The sequence below is a fragment of the Taeniopygia guttata genome, chromosome 3 (assembly GCF_048771995.1).
Source record: "Taeniopygia guttata chromosome 3, bTaeGut7.mat, whole genome shotgun sequence".
NCBI lineage: Eukaryota > Metazoa > Chordata > Aves > Passeriformes > Estrildidae > Taeniopygia > Taeniopygia guttata.
The window spans coordinates 105,192,096-105,206,290 of NC_133027.1; the positions used below are offsets into that span (position 1 = coordinate 105,192,096).

At 41.4% G+C, this 14,195-nt stretch overlaps 1 protein-coding gene and 1 long non-coding RNA gene across 20 annotated transcripts in view; one reads left to right on the forward strand and one right to left on the reverse strand.

Annotated features, from left to right (window-relative positions):
- The window catches only part of ESRRG (estrogen related receptor gamma), a 391,934-nt gene that overhangs the window by 336,462 nt on the left and 41,277 nt on the right, over nt 1-14,195 (reverse strand). For 7 of the 18 annotated variants that reach the window (XM_030269133.4, XM_072927566.1, XM_041715433.2 and 4 more), the window contains exon 2: nt 2,218-2,263. The exons of 8 other annotated variants lie outside the window; for them this stretch is intronic. Coding sequence is in view for 3 of the 10 variants with exons in the window: in XM_072927557.1 (XP_072783658.1) it covers nt 2,218-2,263 (46 nt within the window). In the remaining 7 variants the exon portion in view is untranslated. Of the gene's footprint in view, nt 1-769; nt 1,113-1,937; nt 1,973-2,217; nt 2,264-14,195 lie in introns of those variants that run through there. 3 more of the 18 variants (XM_072927568.1, XM_072927559.1, XM_072927565.1) reach the window with 2 other exon arrangements.
- On the forward strand, nt 1,102-9,449 carry LOC140683806 (uncharacterized). Of its 2 annotated transcripts, XR_012055325.1 has the most exons (3): nt 1,102-1,621; nt 6,017-6,934; nt 8,075-8,919. It is a non-coding gene; the product is annotated as an uncharacterized lncRNA (long non-coding RNA). The 2 variants fall into 2 exon arrangements; XR_012055324.1 differs by lacking the exon at nt 1,102-1,621 and having other exon boundaries at nt 5,990-6,934; nt 8,075-9,449.

Sequence of the window (14,195 nt, forward strand, 5' to 3'; positions counted from 1 at the left end):
TAGAGAATTTGCTAAGCTTGCATAATGTAACATTTGTTGTCAATAAAGTTTCCTCAGTTAACAGATCTCTAGCCTGTTCTCCAGAAGATCTCCTTTTTCCTCCTCTATTCCAGCAGCACAGCTACACCAAGTCCCTGTTGCCTGCACTTCAGTGGAGTGCTGGCAAGTGGCAAAGTCACATTTTAACTGGGATTGGTCTTTCCCCACCTTTTCCTTCGGTCCTGAAACCATCTGAGACATGCAGGGGGTTAACAAGTCACCAGTCACCGGCGAGCCGGTCTCCGCAGGGGCCGCGGGCATCTGGGAGCTGCTGCCGGTGCTGTTCCGCCAGAGCCGCGCCTGGCAGGTGCCAAGGCGCAGGAATGCGAGTCCTGCCCGCTTGGCCAGCCTTGGACTGACCTTTAGTCATAACAGGGAACAGGAGTTTTGTTAGCGAACACCGAGTTCTGGCCTACACATTTTTTAAATTGATTCTTTTATTGATGTAAAGTGCCCAGGTGCCCTCACGACAGTCACTAATATAGATTTCGAAAATAAAATTAATTAAGGGCCAGTCTGGACCACCTTTACTGTCACCATGTAGTACCCTTTTCTACAAGTAACAATGCTATCAACCAGCGAGCACGAGTGCAGTGTTTGAGGAGTATTTCATTACATCCCAAAACACCTGACCATGGAGGTCAAGATCACTGTCACCTATCTATGCATACACACACACACACAAACACACACACACACACACACACACATATTCCCTCTCCTCTCCTACCTTCCAAAAGGGGAACCGAAGCACAGCAAACTCAACTGGCCAAAGGCAGTGTCAGAGCTGTGCCGCTCCGCGCTCCGTCCGTCCGGAGCACAGGGAGCACGGCACGGGCAGAGCCTGAGCGGGAGCAGAGCAGCCTGGCACGCAGGCTAATCTGAATTACACTCATCCAGCCCTTGAAATGGTTCCTCATTAGCTGCGGGTTAATGGAGTCCCAATGAGTAGTGTTATTTTCATCCCCTGCCTACTGAATACAAAATTCATTTGCAAATATCCTGTAAAATACTGCAAAGCAAGCCAAAGAGATATGACAACATAAGAGGCATACTATTTATGGAATGCACTTACCGTCATTTAGAAAAGGAAGCTGACATGAGCAACAACCTAAATTTAGCAACACATTTAGTTTTTATTCACTAGTCACAATGACAACATTTCAGAAGGCTACCGCACACCTTGTGCGCCGAAAGGTTCCACTGAAATCAAGACAGACTTTGATCTGAAAGGAATTCGGGATCAGCTCCTTAATGAATACAACACTGAGTTAAATTAAGGCAATCACCATCTTGACTTTCTATTCCAAGTAGATATAAAATTACATTGATTGCAGGAAATGGTGGCATTCAAACAATATTGCAATGGCCAAAGCCTGAAAGCTAAATTCATTGTCAAGCTAAACTAGGCTTTCAGAGGGCACCATTTGATTTGAAGCAAAAAAGCATCTGCAAACCACATATTTTCAATTAATAGTGTAAAAGGCACAGAGTAAGAAAGGAAAAACACAGGTCAATATGCCACAAGCCACGCAAAGAAGCAGAGTTGCTGCATGAAGATCCTGCGCATATACATACACAGGTATGTATATGTATGTGTGTGTATATGTATATATATATGTGTGTGTGTGTGTATGTGAGTGCATGTATGTGTTTTGGGCTTTTTTACGTTTTGGGGTTTTTTTGGGTTTTTTTGTTTTTTTGGGTTTTTTTTAAGGCAGCCTGTACTACAAAGGCTAAATTTGAGATCCAGAAAGGCACAACGCATCTCTGAACAGCCTGACAATGCTCTTTTACTCACACAATCTTTAATTCAAAAGTAATTTCAAATCAACAGCACACAAAGTTAAACCTAGTTCTTTTGAAAACTCAGAAAAAGAATTAATTCGAACCCTTACCTTTGGCACCTTAAAGACTTTTGGCCATGACTTACCTGTATAAATAGAAAGAACTAATTTACTACAGAAATGCCCATGGGCAAACATGTTCTGGCTAATGAAGTGTTCAGCTTTTGCATGATTAACCAGCTGGTGGGGGTGGTGTAAAAATCACAAGGCATAAAATAATAAGAAAAATTGATTAGCAGCTCTCTTTTAAAGCACTCTGTGAAAAATTTCCTTATTTTTGCTGAGCAGTTTGGAAAGTGACTGTACAGAAAGATAGACTTAAATGACTTACCAAGGAGTCAGGCAGAGACTGCACCAGGCACTCACTCCTCCAAGACCTGCATCGCAGAGAAGTTCAAGTGAAAAGCAAGATACCAACCAGCACCATGGCTGGATTACTTATACAACATGCTGGTCCTGCCACTAGTCATAAGGGTCATTTTCTACTATATTGCAAAAGACATATAAAGTTAAAACCATGATTATGCCTTGACTCAGTTCAGGTTCTTCCCCACTGCTCTACACTTGAATACCTGAGCTGGATACAGTATTCCCACAAGCAAATTTAAGAAGTGCCTCCATATGAGCCCCGGGATTCACAGGCTACTTAGAAATAATGCACTGTTTAGGTGATGCCACGTAAAAAAGATGGGGTTTGCACTCACTAGAGACAAAAATCCTCTTGCCCTTCCCATTCTGTACAAGGGGTTCCTTACAAGCTCACATGCTCTGCCCTCAAAATAGGACCTAATTAGTGTACAAATATTTGGCAGACAGGTCACGAAAATAAATTTATCATTAACTCTCCCCTAAACCAAGGCAGGTTATCCTGAAGCTATTTCCTAAAGAAATGTCTACTTTGTACACATTTGCTCTGGATAACACTTCAGCTTAGGTACAACTGGCTTGCAACAGTTTCTTTAAGAAGAAAATCCACATATTTTTATGGCATGGAATTACTGCAGAAATATGAAAAAGCTGCTCACATAAAACATATGTACCAGGAATAAAAAAAATAAAAGCAAAAATTTAAGTTACACATAACTTGCAATCGGCCATTGTAATAGTCACAGTCCCTCTTTAAGGTCATTACTTCTATGGAAAATGCATGTTTTACACCTATTTATGGACTTCCAAAGACCAGTCTACAGCTATGTACCATGGGAGATGCAGGCAAAGAATTTGCATCTCAGGGATTTGCAATCTGTTCCAGCCCTGGGGATGCAACCGTAACTGGGACTTCATGGGCTGGGAACCTACATTCACTCCCTCTGTCAATATACAAGCTGTCCCCTTATACCCACAGCTGTTTTCTAACCATAACCAGATATTGCCTCCTCAAGAGTCTTCTCTTGTGGTATGCAATGGTATATGACATACCTTTATATGCCCAGTTACCTGGATATTAATTCAATTCCCAGATCATTCTAGTATATTGTGCATACTGTGGCTCAAAATATTCAATCATACCATGGGATTCTTTGTGAGGAACATTGATTTTACCTGAAAAATTATTTTTTACAAGGAGAACTAAAGCAGAACTCTGAAGCCCATTTTCCTTCTTTTCATCGCTCCTGTATTTACTTTAATTACCCATTCCTGAGGAAGATAGTACCATTTTAAATGCCCCCAAACAAAGATTTTTCCATGCAGTTTCCGTGTAAGAACTAGGCAGATTATCCTGAGAACAGATCACTTCACATGTACACCAAACATTCACACTGAAGAACTGGTCAGGCCCATGCAGGTTGGATAACTCTACAAATATTCTTATCACTAACTTCATGATCAGTCAAGACTTCTGATTTCAAAGAGGTTTTTGCCCATTTTCAAGGCATTGCTGGATCAATGGATCTCTATACACTTTTATAGATCTTGCTTTCAAGCCTCCTCTAACCTTTTGGAAACATATTAACACTTAAGAAAGCAGGCATAGAGCAGACATGAGCAAACCAAAATAGAGGAAAACTGAAAACACTGGCATTTCTCTCAGTAGATCAGTTATGAAAGTGCTATTTCCAGATAGAATTCATCATAAAAAGAGAAATTTCTAGTTAAGCAAGAAGTAGCATTAAATTCCACTTAAGTCCAATTTCTATGATCATATTTGTATCATGAGCCATTTCTAAAATGCTGTGTATTTCTAACTCTGATGAACGGGGACCCTGACAACACCAGAGTTTGTAAGCTCTGTTTAAAGTTATTTTCAAACATGGTAACAGCCTAATATGGTTATAACACAATTTATTAATTGCAGCTAAGAAATTATGCTGTGCAGTATCTAAGTAACATCATAATTTTAGCTAGCCTAGTTGTTTCAAAAGTAAAAAAAATTTTTAAAGCCTGTTTGCTACAGAAAGTGAATGCTTGTTAAAACTGTACTTCTTAAAGGCATTCAGAAACACAGATATGAGGCATAGCTGGTTTACAGAAGGCAAAACCTACTTCTTCAGACCTGCACATCATACTCCAAAAGCTCGATGTAATTATCTGCTTGTTTATTTTTGAGCAATTGCTTTGGAAGAGCCCCCAGTGAGTGATGTTGTGTGCCCTGCAGAGGGGTCAAGCACAACTTACAGGCTGCACACTGCAGGTTTGCCTTCAAAGAACAAGCAAACACAAAGGTATTTAGGTGCCTAAGTCCACTTATATCCACTCTCAGTGGATATAACTCACATCAATGTGGATTCCTCGAATGGATCCAGGTCCATGCTTTTATGGACACCAAAACAGCAGAAAGTAAAACTCATTCTGCTGTGTGGCTTCTTTATCCTCTTCTATATTGGAGTTTCTCTAAGACCATGGCTCCTGGTAGAGGACACAACAGCCAAACAGGCTGGTCTAATTAACCAGAGTTTTTCATACTAATTAGGAACAACATGGGCATTAGGCAATCAATAGGACACCTTATGCCACTACTGCTTAAGTCTGCTTTGACTGCTTCTGGTTCCCTTGAACCAGCTGTACCCTTGAAGCATATTTGGAGGGTTCTTCCTGACACCCTCCCACACACCATCAATTTTTAGCAACAATAACCTTTCCCATTACACTAGAAATTGATAAGCAACATTGTTAACCTATGTGATGCAGCTAAAAGTCAGATGTAAAGTGCCAAAAGGATTTTTTTTTTTAATTTTGGTAAATTATTTTGATCACTTCTAATGTGATTATACACTTGACCAGTGAGTAACATAATATGATACCCACCACACTGCAAACAAATTGCATACAGACTTGTTTAACACACACATCCCACTCAGGAGCAAGGAGAGCCATGCTCCACCATTCAGTGTACACTCAGCAACTCACTTCCAAATTAATATGAAATAACAATGCAATCATTTTTTCAAAAGTCATTTAAAACTCTTTCTGAATAACTTCTTAAGGACAGCTGGCAAGAAAGTAATATGTCTTAAGTACAGATAAAACCAGAAAACCTGTAAAGCATCTTTTCCAATTGAGAGGCTCAACTGCTAAAATTAGTTCTTGGAATTTCTCCTTTGGGTGCCAGTTGAGATCTTGCTCCAAATGACCACTAACAATCAATCCTACTGACTTTGAAACAACCTGCAACTACTCAATAAGACCTGTTTGCTAATTAGGTGCATGCAACCCCCTCACAAAACATCACATTCTCATACCCTTATTTTTAAAAATGCACTTTTGTTCCAGTGTCCTGAAACTAACTGTACAAACACAAAGAACTCGGATGCCCTCTCAACCCCCACTGGAAGTGACAAGTGAGTCCTTCTAAAATTGCAGACACATACTGTCAAGTGCAGGTGTTTGTAAACAAGTTTGGAAATGTTTCTAATTATAAACCATAAGAGTTAAAATTAGAAGTCCAATCCGTTAGCCTTAAAAAAAAGAACTTCCAAAAGCGTTCATCTAAATGAGAGCAACCAGTGATGTTTCATTTAGTAACAACAGCAGAATTCCTGTGCCAAGCAGCACACTGCTCTTTATCAAACTTTCCACTATGAGTTACATTTCTTTAAAAAAAAGAAAAGGATTTGATAAGAATTTTAATTTGCTGTCATACTATGATACTGTATATGTGAAAGTACAATCTAAAAATACCCTATTCACAGGTCTCCCGCGTTTCACATAATTATAAAGAAGGAAAAGAAATGTTCCCAAATCTTCTGAATCTGTCTTGGCTGACAACATCAAAGTTCAGCTTTTATGGGGAGCTTCCCACGCTGACCTTCTGAGAACTCAAACCAAACTCTGCTTGAGGGAGCCTTACTCTTCTGGATGAAGTTCTCAATAACCTCAACTACTGCAAAGCTCGGCTTGCCTGGCACAAAACTGCTGAGAGAGGAAACTCAGAAGGGCAACCCCAGAGCTCTGTCTGATGGAGATCTCAGGATGCTGCCACTGAACTTGAGGTGTCTGACTTGTCTTCACTCCTCTGACGTGGAGGTCAGAAATGCAGCTCTAAGGACCCACGTGCTTTGACCAACACTTCAGGCAGAGGCTGGGAAAAGGCAAACCCTGCAGCCCTCATACACTATTTACAGCGCACTATGACAAGATAGTGCAGGCACAAAGATGGACTTTAGGGAGAAAGCAGAGCTAAGGGAGAGGGAGCTCTTTTAAGGGGAAAAGAAAAAAGATTCATTAGTCTCATTATTTCTTAAAGGAAACAGAACAGCACATTTGAGCATGTCAGAATAGCTTCTGCTGATTACAAGCGAGCAAGTAGGAAACAATTGCAGAGAAGCCTTGATTCAAAAACGGGGTAGTCTCCTGCGTCTCTGTCCTGAAGAAAATGGAAAGGAACGTGGACTAAACAGTGAGGACCTGCTCCAAGAATAAGGTGGGACCGGCCCTGCCCAGCAGATATCCCTCTGTTCCCCACCTACAGCACAGACAGGCACTGCAAGGGGCAGGGAAACAACAGCTCTTCATCCCCTGCACAGCCAGCCTCCTCCTCCTGCTCCACTGGAATGTTACAAGACAGAGGAAAAGTCCAAGCCCATCTTCCTCAAGAACCAGAACAGAAAGTAAGTTGCTCATGTTTCATCACAGTCAGGAAGCTATTTCACATAATAATCACTATCCAACCTTTTGTTTTCCTTCCTTTCCTTTTCTTTTTAGCCTTTGCTCTGTAAAAATAATAGCGTAAAAATGTATTTTTTCTGGAGAGCCTTTTGAAATTCACTGTATTCAACAAACATGACCATACCAGTTTAGTGCTGTACAGTCTTGTACCCAGCAAGTGCAGTGCTTTCAAAGCAGGAGTCTTGCAGGTGGTACTTCCTTTGCCACAAGTCAAAATACCATAAAATAATGGCATGGGTTGGGCTGGAAGGGACCTTAATGGTCATGTAGTCCCAACCCCACTCCGATGGGCAGGGACAGCTTCCACTACACCAGGCTGCTCTAAGCACCATCCAACCCAGCCTTGAAACCTGGCAGGGCTGAAGCATCCAGCTTCTCTTGGCAACATGTTCCAGTGTCTCACCATCCTCACAGTAAAAATTTTTCCCTAATTTCTTATCTTAACCTGCCCTCTGCCAGTTCAAAGCCATTTTCCCTTGTCTTATCATTATATCCTGCTAAAAAGTGTGTCCCTGTTCGGTAAATGTCACTTTTTGGTATTGGAGATTATAAAATCTCCTCAGGGCCTTCTCCAGGCTGAACAACCCCAGCTTCTCTCTTCATAGGAGAAGTGCTCCAGCCCTCTGAGCATCTTTGTGGCTTCCTCCAGACTCACTCCAATGGGTTTACATTCCTCCCGTGCTGGGGACTCCATAGCTGGACACAGCACTCCAGGTGGGGTCTCACCAGAGCAGAGGAGAGGGGAAGAATCCCCTCCCACAGCCTGCTCGCCATGCTGCTCCTGCAGCCCAGGATATGGTTGGCTTTCTGGGATCCAAGAACACATTGATGGGTTTTATTAAGCTTCTCATCAACTAACCTGTAACTTAACTGTTTCTCTCTTAAGCTATTCCCTGTCTTTTTAAGCCCATTCCTTTTGGGGTTTTTTTGGGTTTTTTTTTGGTTTTTGGGGGGTTTGTGTGTGTGTGTGTGATGTAAGTAAGGGAAGGAGAAGCCACTTTGGTGAAGGGACCACAGTAATTAAGAACAGAGTGATGGTGTATCTCACCTGCAGCTAGTGACCTCTAACTTTCTTTTCCTAGGCTTGGGTACCTCATCCTCCCCTCTCCTGGCCGGTGCTGTGAGAGCTCCCTCTCCTGTTCCAGTTTAACCAACATTAGACCTTGTCCTACTGGAAGCGTGGCCTGAGTGAACTAAGCAGGTTCTAAGAGAGTCTCAGGAAACTAGATTTCCTGCTACAAACTGACATAAAAATAATTCCCTGAGGGAGTATAAACTTCCAACTAAAACCTATGAAAAACTACTTCTTTATTAAACATAGATTTTTGTTCACATGCCCAAGTTGGTATACATACTATGGATATTGTATATATATAATATATACACATATATACCCACATGTGTATGGGCACACACACACATGTAGCATTGCAAATATTTAATTCTACTAACCTCATTGCTATTTTTATTCCAAGCAAGGATAAAAATCATTCGTTTCTACAAGCCCATCTAAACTTCTGAATGTATCCACACTGGACTCCCCTAGAAAAATGTTTTTTTCCTAAATGAATACATATTGGAGCTGTGTTTGCAAGTCTAAAAAAGTCAGGCATTTCATTGGGTATATAAATATTTTAATTAACAATAAGTATGTATTTAGGAGATTCTGCATCAAAGTCTAGATCAGTTAGGGCAATTAACCCATTACAGTTTTGTAAGATATTAGATGAAAGGAAATAGGAAATTAGGAAATGCATAAGGAATTTAGAAAATGCATCATCAGACTTAAATTAAGCATTTGAATGGTTGAATAATCTCAGATAGTGCTTTATTTCTAATATTTTCTGTATGCTCAAAATGAAAGCATGAAGAGCAGCACAATTGGTTATATCTTCTACCAAAAATAGCTGAAAAATACTATAGAAGAGTGCCTGCTGGGTTGGTTATAAAAGTAAAGTATAATCCATTAACTGCTAATTAGAAGCATCAGAAGCAGGCTTTGCTGCAATAAGAGCTGGCCCCTAAGTAGATGTTTCTGTAACCATTTAAAGGCACAGGGTTTCTCCAGTTGCTGAGAATGGAGCTTGGATGGTTTCAGCATAAAGGCCATGTGAAAAGAGACTATGGCACTTGGCCATGTTACCCAGCTGTTTTCTAAATATGATGACAGGTGCCATTTTTTCCATTTGATCGTGGAACGTAATACATCTTCAAACAAATTTTCCCCAACTAGCCTAGTGCAGTTACATTTCAGAGATTCAAATATAAGAATGTTTGCTTTTTTGCTCTGACAGACACGTATTGCAGAGTCTTTGGCAGATATTTCATCATCAGCCTTTTTCTCAAAGCTGAATTTTTAGTTTATGTATTACTTTGCTTTTTACTGCTGTTGTAGGAGGGAAAGAATAAGTACTTGGGCAAAGGATTTAATTCTGAAGGAATTAAAAAGTGGGGGGGGGGGGGAACTACTATTTATAATTAGACAATAAATGTAACTTAAATAAGGAAGAATTCTCTTCCTCTCTGTTCACTACTTCCTAAAGGATGGGAACCATTGCCATAATTTCTCCTCTTCTTTATCTGACTACCTACCTTGTCAAACTGAGCTCCTTTCCTATCACTGAAAGGCCAAACAGGTCTTTTGATTCATTTGTCTATAAAAAGGTCTTAAAGGGTTATGCCAAAAAAAGGTGGAGCCAGAAGAAATCCCAGTAATCCAGCTCCCTGCAGAAGTACCAGAGACACAAAAAGCAGCAATCATGGACATGAACAACAAAGAGATGATCCCTTGAAATGGACCACAGGCTCCAAAACCCAGCCATGCAGCATGTGGAGCCAAAGGGAGCTCAGCTTCCTCCAGGACTGGAGTGGCCTCCAGCAGTGCAAGGGGACAGGATACAAGTCAGGCTGCACAACTCCAAAAATCAGGAAAAAACCAAGCAGATAACTAACTTCCCATGTTAAAAAAGGGATGTAGCTAGCACAAATGGAAATAGTTCAGGTCAATGCTTTGGGATTTTCATCTCCATGGATCAATCAAAGGAAGCAAACATAGGAAGAAAATTTGTGTGGGGCAGGAAATGAGGGCATTTAGCTTTTATCTTTCTGCCCCATTTTCACCTACAACACAGAAGAAACTAATTTCTTTTAAAATTGTGAAATAGGGGCATCCATTAAGGGAAATTAAGATGGTAACAGATCATTGTAGATAGACAAACATCTAAGAAACAATAAAACTAAGATTACAGCAGAAACAATAAAATCAAATTTAGTTTAAACCAATGTCTTAAATATTTGTTAACCCTGGCAGAAGCTCTTACAAGGCAGACGAGTATATCTGTTTTCATTCTGTATGTAAGAAAACAATGCCTGTAAAATGCCCCAAAGCCACGGAGGGAGTCAGTGTCAAAGACATGATTAGTAGTTCAGAAGTTATCTGATTCGGGTCACATGGTGTTCCAAAAACCATACCTAAATATAGCATGCAAGAGATCTGCACAAAGACCAATCCCATGATGGGAGCACACTAAACTCTCCACAAAATTAATTAGGGTTATTTTGAGGCAACCAAAGGAAAGCAAGAAGGGAAAAAAAAAAAATCAATCCTTGCCCTGCCCAGTTCTGCAAGAGCAGATGTCTCTGGTATGAACAAGCCTCAAGTGTGCAGCCCAGGCTCTCAGGGAGATGGTTCCTGGGGAAAACCCCACACAGCACCAATGGGGAAGGTGGGTGGAAGGCACAGTGTGGCTGTATTAAGGAATACAGCTCACTGGGGAAGAGGATGATCCTGTCAGCAAGGGGACCAGCAGGAAGCCAATACTTGAGCTCTTCTGTTAACAGCATCTTTCTAACACAGAAACAAACCCACCTTTTTGGAAAGGAAAGGTCTATGTAAACAATACCCTTGGCACAGACCAAAACTCTTGGGAAAAAATGAATGCTTCCCAAGGTAGAATGGAAAGAAAATTCCCTGTTGGAAGTTGCTGCCCCTGAAATCCTCCATTAGCTTTGCCCCTTGAGAGGGAGGAGGATTTTCTCCCACAGCCTAAAGAGCTACTTCTATCAGCCTCCCCTACACATAGGCATAACAAGCATCCTCATGGAAAAGCATGCAGATCCTCAAAAGGCAGCAGGAGCAGGAGAAAAGAGAAGTGTTCCTCAGGTCTTTTGAATTTCTTTTGGTCCCTCCCTGTTAAGTGGGCACATTTTTTCCTATGTTTTCTGAACACTGAATTGCCAGGTGGCTTCTGACCTCTGCTGACCTACAAGCTGATTTCAGCCAGCTGTCCTAGTTCACGATTTCCCTATAAAACCTATTTTTAAAAACTCAAAAGCTCTGCCGGTGAATGCCATGGCAAAGATTTTAGGATGACCACAATCACCAATTTACTTGGGCATCGCCTTCGCTCCCGAGTACCGGGAGAACCATTTTTCCCTCAAGCGCTGGAACACGCAGGACATGTTGGTGTTACCCTGAAACCTGGGCAAAGCTGAAGCAGGGACTCCAGAGAGCAGGACAAAGCTGAGAAGAGGCAGAGCTCTGAGCAGTGCTGCTGTCAGCAGGTAAAAACCGGGCTCTTGAACCCAGACCACGGAGCAGGTGCTCCAGAAGGCAGGTAACAAAACAGAGTGAGCTGAGCCCGGGACACAAACTGCAAATTTCGGCTCCAACGCTTCAGGCCATTAGCAGGTGCTTCAGGCAGTCATCCAAATCAAAGTAAGAAAGTGGAAAGAGCCAAATGCTAGTTAAAGAGGTTTGCTAGCATGAAAATCCCAGCACGGGCAGTTAAAACACTTCCCCATTGTGGGAGCAGCCTAAGAAGAAAAGAAGAAACAAACAAAAAGCATATGCAATTTTCATAAAAACGGCTGTGTTGGGGATTTTGCTATCCTGTACTCGAGCCCCGAGATGCAAATGTTGGCTGGGATGCTGAGATCAGCAGTTATATGTCCTCAGGTGGTTAGAGACAACACAGAAAAGAGCTGGCATTTGGGGAAAATAGAGGGCCCATTTGATAATGCTTCACTTGAGCATAAGAGGGTTTCCCCTGTGGGTATTGTCCCAAAGAAAGCTCCAGGCAAGTTTAGAATGGTTCATTACTTGTCACATCTAGAAGGTGAGTCAGTTAATGATTACACTGACTCCCTTTTGACTTCAGCTTCATGTGTTTTCAATCAGAACAGCGCTCTCATCAAGTCAAATACCACTCACCACAAACAGAAATACAGAAGATATCTGCCTTTCAGACGCTAACGGCACAACTGTAGTTATTTTATCTGTCAGGATTTTCCTGGTGATTTGCAAATCATATTTTTGGTAGGTAACACACAGCATCTGCAACCCATGTTCAGGGGGTTACAACTTTTCTATAAGTTCAGAGACTTGGCACTTGCTTTATTGGAATTAGTCTCCAAAGGGCCCAATATTATACCCTTGAATGGATCCTTATAAAATCCAAATATCTACTTCCTCAAGGGTTAATTCCCCAAGGTCTCCTCAACCTAGAAGAACACTACCTGGTTTAACTTACCTTGCACAGACATAAGAAACAGAACTGGCTACTCCAAACACGTGTTGGTGCAGGCTAACTATACTGGCCAATGATAATATATTTAATCAGATGGTCACTTGAACAATATTGCTGAAGTTCTCTTCACTAAGGCCGGCATCCCTTGCCAGAGGCTAGCAGCTTGACAGAAGGAGAGAAATAAACTCCTGTTATCAGAGTAACATGAGTCAATATGTGGAAAGATACTTCCATCTGCTCTGTGTTGCTGGTGACATGACATTACCGTACAGTTTGGTACACGTTTGTAACAGAATAGATAAAACAAGATGGCTCAGCTACTATCGTTTATGTTCCACAAGTATGGGGAGTTCTCTCAAGCCTTTTCTATAGAGCGGCTAAGACTCACTACAGAAATTCTGAGGGGAAAAACATGTTGCTGTTTATTTCAGAGAGTTAATGGCACAAACAGACAACTATGATGCACTTCCAAAAAAATAAACAAATTCTCTTTCTCAAACTGCTCTCCAAGAAGATGCATTTGGCCAGGTACAGGAATCGCCAAAGGAACCTGCTGCATCTAGCAACTTGCAAACACACACAAGCTACTAAACGCAACCAGAGAGTAGAGTGGCCTGTGCTGTTTCTGCATTAATTTTGTGTCCCTGTATGTTACCAGATCCCTGGGACTTTCATGGTCTGTGGGCAGCAAATCGGCTGAGCCAAAAGGGAAGGTTCCACCTGACTAGGCCAGGAGGAGCTATATTAAGCTTGTCTCAGCTGGAGGTCATTCTGCATATTTTGAAGGCTACTTTCTTGGTAGCTGGTCAAGCAACCAGTGACCAGAAATTAAGAACCTAATCTGTATAACATCCATAATACTCAGAACACTTCTGAAGTCCAGACCCTACACATATAAATTCCTAATTTCCAAAATGTTTGACCAAAGCCATTTCTCTCCAGGCCAAGCAGGATTTGTTAAGCGGTTGCTTCATGTCTCATTTCCAGTAGGCTGCTGGTAGCCCTGCAGCCAAGAATTCATTTTCACAATTCCAAAACACTTTTTGATACTTCCAGACCAAATGGCTTTGCAGTAGAAATTGGTTTCCGTCACCATCTGTTCTTCCATAGTTCGGAAGGTCTAACATTTTCCTTCAAGAGTGAAAAAGTTGGGGAGGATGCATGGCCAATACAAATAGAATAGATATTCTTTTCCTTACTGTCACTTTATAGGGAAGGCTTGGCCTATTTCTCAGCAGCTGTGAAATTGTCATCAGCAGGATTCTTTACAAAGCTTGGTGGCATATGGAATATATTGCTCACTTCTTAATACTATAAAAACAACCTTGCTGCATAACTGAGCTAGGCAAAGAAAGCAGGTGCTTGATAAAAAAAAAACTCATCATGCATCAAGCCTCTGTAGACTTTGTAGATACTGTAGACAAGGATATTTTGGAGACAAGTATGGGTTTGAATTAACTAAATAATATTTTACAGAAGTCCCTAGGCTTCAGAGGTGGGACGGTCCCTTAAAAATCAGCAGGTGAAATCACTGTGCCACAGGATAACATCATTCACAAAGGCAATGTTCACATGCCAAAGAGAAGTGTCACCCCCCCACACTTTGTAAGACATTAAAAACTGCTCTGCAAGGGTCCCATCTGCATTTCTGATGTGGTAAGAGACAATTTAGCAT